Raw genomic sequence first — 8,221 nt, 5'->3', positions numbered from 1 at the left:
TGCCGCCGCGTAAAATGGAGGAAACGATACAAATGAAGTTACAGATTCTTGAATAAAAAATATGAAAAAGAGAGGTGGTCACGGCCGAGGCGTCTGGTGTCTAACAGCTCCATAATCAAGGGAAGCTACAATTAGTGTTCTTCTCATCAAGCAATCTTCTTCTTCTGTATTCCCTTGGCAGCTACCATCCATTTCATCCCTCTCCTTTTCATTACCCTGAAATGTTCAAAACACAAATCATTAGAAAAATAAAAAAAACCAAGACCTCCATCCATTAATATCTTCACGCTTGCTAATGATAACATATATACCAGATCTTGAGATGCGGCAGCCGCAGAGTATAATGTGAAGAAGAGAAGAAAGATGATAATGCAAAAGGCGCTGACCTTGCTACTCATTTCACCCCCCTCTTTTTTCAGTTTTGTTTCTTCCGGAGGTTTTTTTTTTTGGCAAAGAGAAGGATGGTTTAAACTGTGTGGGGTGTGGGTCAATTTATAGACATCGTCACGTCAACATTCAAGGGCAAAAAAGGAAAAGAAGTTAAAGATTGAAGGGCATGTGGGTTATGGTATACTCATCAATATCATAGAAGATTCCCCATTCGTATCAAAATCAAAGATGTCTACAAATGGCTAAATTTTTAATTGAGTCACCAATTATCATAATTATTTTAATCAAAATTTTTTTGTTAATTATTCCATTGACTTTTAAAACAAAGTAACATGAAGTTCATGTTTTAAAAGTTAGATTCTATTTTGATCCTTTTATTTAAAAAATAGATAAATTAGTTTTTATATGTTTAATTAAAGAACAAATTAATCTTTTTGTTAAAAATTATATATATTTGTATTGTTAAAAACTAATGTAATTGACAGAATAATCAAGTAGTAACATGTGGCATGCCGCTTATACCTCATGTTGATATACATGGATTAATTTTTAACAGTAAAAATAGGTAAATTTTTTAATAGAAATACCAATTTGTTCTTTGATCTAATGTGTAGGGACTACTTTGCCCATTTTTGAGAAGAGCAAAATGCAATCTAACTTTTAGTACAAAGGCCTCCAAAGTACTTTTCCGCAAAATTTGTCTTTTTCATACTTCACTTTTCTTCTATTTCTTCATTATTCCATTGTTTTTTTTTCTTTTTCATAAAAATGCAAATAAAAAAATAATAGTTATTGATGAGAAGTATCGACAAAAGAAGAGACTCAGAGGAAAAGATGGTGATGCAAAAGAAATCGATTTACCTAAATAGGCAGAGAGCCAAAGAAAAAAGAAGAGGAAAAAGGTTATTGTGAAGGTAAAGGAGACCGAGTGCAAGGAGTGAGTACTTGGGGTTACTAATGGGAAGCAAATCCTTTTCTTATTGTCATGGAAGATATTTATAGAAAAAGTTTCTTTGTCTAGTGGTGACGTGTCAGGTAGTTACCAATGGATTGTCATTATAAAATTCGTTGGAGACTTATTCTATTATTCCTTTTGACACGGTACGAGATTGTAATGCTCAAGTAGATCCCAATGATCCCTCAAAAAGAATGTTTACACTTGGAGCCAGAGGAATATTCATGTTGAAAAGCAGGTGGTCTGACCCTAGCAATGAGTGGCTTAATGTTGGATACATTCCCATTCCCGTTGCTAGGGTTAGACCCCTAGCCCCTCCCTTTTTCAAATTCAACATCCATCCCTCTAAATTTAATATGGAACCTAAAGATCAAATAAAAATAAACTTGTTTTGCTCATATCAGTTGACCGGCCCCTCCCTTTTTCAAATTCAACATCATTCCCTCTAAATTTCCCACAATAGCATGCTAATTAATAAGAAACATAAAATATAACCATTTATATTTGAAGCTAATTTGGCAAACAAATTGGATAATGGAACAGTATGAAAGACACGGAGCTTTCAATTGGAGTGAAAAGATCCTACCAATATACGAGGATTTTACAAAGACAACAAAATTACAGGAGGTGAAAGAAATATGCTACATAAACCTGTAATCTTTTAAGTCCGAGGAACTTTCCTGTATGTTGTTGTTCTTCAATTTAAACGAGGGGCTGTTTCAGAAATCCTTTCATCTTCCAGAAGTTCGTAAGGGTCGATGTATTGCGGCAGGGAAATTGATGTCTTATTTCCGTAATGAATGAATGATGGTCCAAAATACTGCACAAGGCAAAAGTATCAGTATATAGCCTTCATAACAAGCAAAATCCAGACGAAGAGCATCGGCAACACTTCAAATGCAAATCCGCAAAAGAAGTAGCAAGGCTTTAGCATATAAGAGAGATACGACAAACCAAAAGTATAACCAAACTTTTAAAGGAAGAGACAATGAAGAACAAGGTGATTCTTGAGGGTAATGAGAAGAGTCCATGATACTAATCAATGCAATAATATAAGCTGGTCAAATAAACATGGAGATAGTGTATACAAAAATTTCCAACCTTAGATTAAAACAATGGAAAATACAATATGAGAGATTTAAGAATGGTTTTTTCCTCTAAGCCCACTGGAACCACTGCTATATTCTTTAATGATAGCAAAATCCAAGAGTGAAAGAAAGGGAGCTTACAAGGTAGAGGGCGGAAAAGAATGCGATAGTTAAAAGGATCAAAGGCCAAAAGGCAAGGAAGAAAGTTCCTCCAAGTGTTAGCAACAGTTTAGCCCGCGGAACTAGCCCCTGAACAAAGAAAACAGAAGTTCATGTTTTGACAGTTTATATAAAGAAATTAAAATAAAACTGGGTCAACAGCAAAATTGCTCAACTAAACAGCACATGAGTAAATAAAGTTGTTTTTGGTTCTACAACAATCCCCAAAGGAACATAAGAGAAAATTGGTCACTTTTTCTAAATGTTTAATAAGCAATTACAACACCGGAACTGTGAAGAACCCGAGGCTTAGGTTAGTTAGTTCATGAAGTCACCCGTAAAAGCTAGCATCTAGCATATCTAACTTCAACCCTCAGCACCCACAATCCCTTTTGTTATCCTTGACCACGGCTTCTTTTGACCAAATAAAAACACTGAAAATGTAGTGAAGTCAGGTTCTCGTTTTTCCTCAAAACTCTGAAAATCTAGCTACCATTCCAATTCAGAATGTATATAATTGTGGTAAATTTACAATTTATGTAGTCAAATCACATTAGCAAGATGAACCATATTAGTGTGCAAGAAAGAAAATCTTTAAAAAAGATACTCATGAAGATCCTGTAAGGCAATGAAAATGCAAGAGGGTTATCAGTGCAGACAACGCAAAATCATTAATAAAAATTCAGCGAACCTCAAGGCCTTCACTGTTCAATTCCATGGATCGCTCCCTTTGATTAGATAAGCTTTTCTCGTATTCAGTTGAGACAGCATTCCTTGTAGTGGAACTCCCCATTTCTTTCCCTATTTTCATATCCTCGTTCAATTCATAATTGGATCTTTTGGCATCCTCCAGCAGTGAAGTGGGCGTCATCCCCCTCCTTTTCAACTCCTTCATAAACAGCGACTCAGGAGGCTCTTCCCCTATTACAAAAACACCACACCCCAACTTATGAGCACGTAAAGATATTGAAGCACCCACTTCAAACAAATTTCAAACCCCCGTGAATTATTTATGTTCATCTTTTTTTGAATGTATTCTTCGTTAGTTTCCTCAAAGCTTTCAATTTCTTTGTGAAGGGCTTAACTCGGCTTAGTTTCAATTTTCTCTAAATAAAAAAAAAAAGAGAGAGTAAAGGTTTAGAAATTGAGGAACATACCATTGCTTTTGTTGTCACCTTCTTGAGTAGCACAATAGATTCTAGATCTTTGCCTATGCAAGGACCTGAAGCTTCTACAGCTATTAAAGTTGAGAATTTTCTTCCTGAAATCAGATTTTCCAGGACAACTTGATTGGGAAATCGAAATGGAAGAGAAGACAGGGTTCAGAATCTGTAGAGAAACCATTTCAATTTGCCTTTATTTCTCAGCATTAAACCTTTAAATAATTTTTTTTTGTAAAAAAATTGGAAATATTAAAAATTTTAAACTAAAGAAAATAGAAATAAAAGGAAGTTGAACAGCTTTTCTAGCAAAAGAATGGGAAAGGAGTTTCTTTTTTACAAAGAGGTTGATGGAAATTAAGGTGTGGCGGTGGAGAGAAAGGAGGTACGTAGGAAGTAAGGAGAAGCAGCTGGTTGTTTGGTAGCGAAACCAATGGAGCGCAAATTAGAGCGGGAGGGCTTTGGGTTACTAAAATGCGCGGGAGAAAGAGTTGGACTTTGTGGCTATGGATTGTGGTTTGTAAATGATCGTAAACACCTATCTCCTATGCTATGACCCACACACACACCCACACACACACACACACACACACACACACCCACCCACCTTCACATTGCTCCATTCTATCAAAAAAACATAAAATATCAGATTAAATTTAATTCCTTTTTTTTTAAAGGAAAAGGACAAAAAGTAATCAATATCGAAATTTGAGACGGATCTTGATTGAAGATTGATTTTTTAATAAAATCACAATTAATTCTGTGAGTAGAAGAGAGTAGGAAATTTTCAATTTCAGTTAAGGCATCCAAAATCCACAGATTTAAATCAAAGTCCAAACATTTTAAATTGAATCATAACAATGAATAGCAACTGGAAAACGTATGTGAAAGCAAACAAACTTATGAACATAAGCCAAAAGGATCAACATGTAGCTACAGTAGCAATGTAGTTTCCTCAAACAACCGTCTTCACTTGGATGGATTGAAATGCGGTGGAATTTATATGGGTTGGCGTTAAATCTGAGACCACCATAACCACATCTCCAGGTTTCAACATACCTTTTCTTCTTATAAGCTCAATGGTCGCTGAAATGTTCGCTTCCATGTCGTCATCTGACAGTTCAACAAGGAGGGGAATTACTCCCCATTGAAGATTCAGAGCCATACGGGTGCCGTTGTCGCTTGTGAATGCAAATATGGGAGGGTATGGACGGTTACGAGAGAGGAGTGATGCCATTTGTCCATGCTTCGTGTACACAAAGATGGCATCGACTCCAAGATTATTAGCTGCACAAAATGATTGTGCACGATTAGAATCAGAGCTTTCCTAAATTCAAACAAGTCTAATGAAGAACCATATATGCAAACGAGTCTAACTTCATAACAGCATAAAATGGTTCGAGTAAGGCTAATGAAGATAAAATTAAATACCCATTTCAACAGCACAATTGCAGATCTGCTCAGCAATGCGATCAGGCAATGACACACCAAGCCGGCGCTGATGAAGAATACTTTGTCGGTTTTCCTCCCGACTCCATAGTTCCATTCGACTACTAGCCATCTGCAAGATAGAAAGTGCCTTCTGCCCATATGGTCCGATAGCCGACTCACCAGATAACATTAAGGCATCTGCATATTGCCTAACTACTTCAGAAACATCTGCAACCTAAATGGGCACCGCAGAAGAATATATTTACAAAGAAATTTCTCCAAAATACCAGTTACCTATGATGTTTCTTTTATAAGCAAATACCAACAGTAACATCAACTGGAGTATGATATTACCTCGGCCCGTGTTGGAGTAGGGTATTCAACCATCGATTCAAGAAGTTGAGAAGCTACAATAACAGGCTTGTTCATTTCTCGGCAAACACGAGTTATTTCCTCTTGAACTGTCGGAATCTGTTCATAAGGGATTTCAACTCCAAGATCACCACGAGCCACCATGATTCCATCGGAAGCCTCCACAATCTCTTTCAATTTCTGTAGTGATTCCAAGCTCTCAACCTTTGCCAATACCCTTGTGGATCTGCACCCAGAAAAGTTCACTTTCATAAACTTTGAGAAGCATATAGAAGAAACCCTTTTTACTTTTAGTCTGAAAAATAAATTTTACAACTTTTCTTATTCGATACTAACACAAGTGAAAAAAAAATGCAGACACATTGTAAATATATAGACAAGATGATATTTGAAAATGTTGACCTGGATGACCTCATGTATAGATAGTTCTTCAACTGCCTAACAGGATCAGCATCATTGACGAAAGAGAGGGCAATGAAGTCGACACCTTCAGAAACTCCAAACTCAATGTCAGCCCAATCCTGTAGATTTGATGAAATATCATTTATGTTTATGAGCACTAAAAGGAATTATATTGCTTCCCAAAGCATGGCAGGACTAAAAATTATATGCTACTATAGCTTTTAGCAGGTTAAGACCAATATGAGAAGCAGTCTGACTTCCATGAACTCAATTTGGCTAAACTAAATTCAATATCTAAGAGACATTCCAAAATCAAAGCAGGAAAGCAATCATAATGAATTGAACCTTCTTGGATAGTGTAGGAAGCTCAGAATTTCTTGCTACAAGCTTTCCATTCCTCCAAAAGCTAAATTTGGCTCGAGGAAGAAACAGACCGGAGTCCGTACACTTACAACGCAAATCATTCCCAACTTTCTCAATTACTTGAAAGCTAGCCATTCCACCATCAATCACAAGTTCATCACCCACTTCAATACCTGCCATCCATACACAATACATTGATAGAGAACTAATCTGAAATAAATATATCACCATTAGTATTTAGTTGAAATGATTATTAACACCAAAGGATAGTACCTTCTGAAAAACCTTCATGGTTAGCCTGAATTGCAAATGGAGGGGAGCCCTCAAGCTTTTGAGCAGTAAATAACCAGGTGGAACCTTCCTGGTATCCCAACATGGAATCAAGCCATCAAAATTGTTTCACTCTTCTCATAAAAGGGTATTTCCCACAATTAGAGCAAACTATAACAGATTCTAAGGTCGTAGAAAATAAAAGAAGGGGGGAAGAAAGGAATACATACCTCTGCTTTCACAGAAGAAGGAGCACCATGATCAAGCACATGGATCTGACTACCTTCAGTATCGATCATAACGGAAACACAGAACCCCTTTTCTTCATTCAACTGGTTGATCTTCTTAATCACATCACGGTGCCAATCCCGGGTGTTATGACACATATTAAACCTAGCCACATTCATTCCTCCCAATGCCAACTTCTCCAAATCCTGCAGTGAACAACAAGCCGGCCCTATGGTGCAAACAAGCTTTGTCTTCCTCATCCCCAAGAAACCCTTTTCTCGCAACTCCTCCTCCGATACTACATCCAAACCCATTTCATCTTTTGCTTTCTTTACTTCCTCTAAACCACCAATTTGCACTACTGCTTTGACTTCCACCCTACCCTTTCCCTTGCCCTTGACTTTACCTCCAGCCCTGCAAGGTACGACCTTGCCCCTACAAACTTCATTTTTTAGACCAAAATTTGTGGATCTTCTATCAGTTATAAGACTACGAGCAAGAATTGAATCGCTGGTGGCTACCGCCATGGCTTGAAATGGCCAAAAGCAGGCTCAAATATATCACACAGTGGATCTATATGTAAAACTAAAGCTTTGATCAATTAGTGTATAGCATGGGGAAAGTGGTTAATTGGATACAGCGGAACGAAGTCATCTTCGAATTATTTCATAGAAATCTCAGATGAAATCTGTTTACTTGTTTTAGCTAATGAGCGGCGTTTACGAAGGGAGATTAGAATGTCTCAACTCAAATGGAGATCGGAGTAGTTATTTATTTATTTATTTTTAATGAAAGAAATAAGATAGGGACAAAAGTAAAAACAGTGCGATTGCCTCGTGTTCCTCGTAGCCTGTTTTGACGCATTAAATTATTTGAAAAAAAGAATGGTAGAGAGAGAGGGGGAGCGCCTGGCATTTAACAGGAGCGGAAAATCTCAACGGTCAACTACCAGGTGACAGGGTACATGCGACACGACACAAGCCACTTTCCTGCACAGAAACAACAGAGAAAGTTGTCGTCAAGTGGAGTGGTTGGGTTGGGTACAGCAAACAAGCTGAACGGGATCGGCCTTTGGTGATGAGTGGCTCACTTTTAAATCTGCATCATTAACAAACTGACAATGGGAGGCAGCAACTGGTACGAATCCATCTACCCAATTTCGCTGTATTAAGTCTAGTTGGATGGGAGTGAGATTCAAAATAACAGAGACGGTAAGATTAGTTATCGTGAGAGTAAGTTTAAGTATTATAGCAGCAAGAATAGAAATATATTTAGATTTAAATATAATTGTAACAATGAGATAGAATGAAAAATAATCATTAACAACATTAAGTTAAATCTTATTTATATTTAAAATAAATCATTAAAAATATTTTTCATAATAAAATATGTTAGATAATATT

At 36.8% G+C, this 8,221-nt stretch overlaps 2 protein-coding genes across 3 annotated transcripts; both read right to left on the bottom strand.

Moving 5' to 3' along the window:
• Positions 1–1,816: 1,816 nt before the first annotated feature.
• On the bottom strand, positions 1,817–4,352 carry LOC107947399 (uncharacterized). The gene is made up of 4 exons (XM_041082468.1): positions 3,750–4,352; positions 3,284–3,513; positions 2,575–2,682; positions 1,817–2,165 (listed from the first exon to the last, which is right to left on the bottom strand). The coding sequence occupies exons 1-4, from the start codon at positions 3,934–3,936 to the stop codon at positions 2,043–2,045; spliced, it is 648 nt and encodes a 215-aa protein (XP_040938402.1). The 5' UTR covers positions 3,937–4,352; the 3' UTR covers positions 1,817–2,042.
• Positions 4,353–4,572: 220 nt separating this feature from the next.
• Positions 4,573–7,876, bottom strand: LOC107947398 (pyruvate kinase isozyme A, chloroplastic). 2 transcript variants are annotated; one of them, XM_016882064.2, is made up of 7 exons: positions 6,821–7,876; positions 6,594–6,681; positions 6,303–6,493; positions 5,958–6,076; positions 5,538–5,781; positions 5,184–5,418; positions 4,573–5,039 (listed from the first exon to the last, which is right to left on the bottom strand). In XM_016882064.2, exons 1-7 carry the CDS (start codon positions 7,343–7,345, stop codon positions 4,708–4,710), a joined length of 1,734 nt encoding a protein of 577 aa, XP_016737553.2. In that variant the 5' UTR covers positions 7,346–7,876; the 3' UTR covers positions 4,573–4,707. The 2 variants fall into 2 exon arrangements, with proteins under 2 accessions (XP_016737553.2, XP_016737554.2); XM_016882065.2 differs by having other exon boundaries at positions 5,967–6,076; positions 6,821–7,688.
• Positions 7,877–8,221: the final 345 nt, after the last annotated feature.

Source organism: Gossypium hirsutum, chromosome A12 (assembly GCF_007990345.1).
Source record: "Gossypium hirsutum isolate 1008001.06 chromosome A12, Gossypium_hirsutum_v2.1, whole genome shotgun sequence".
Lineage (NCBI taxonomy): Eukaryota > Viridiplantae > Streptophyta > Magnoliopsida > Malvales > Malvaceae > Gossypium > Gossypium hirsutum.
Note: the sequence above shows the minus strand (reverse complement) of the source record. Positions and strands in the feature narration are given on the sequence as shown.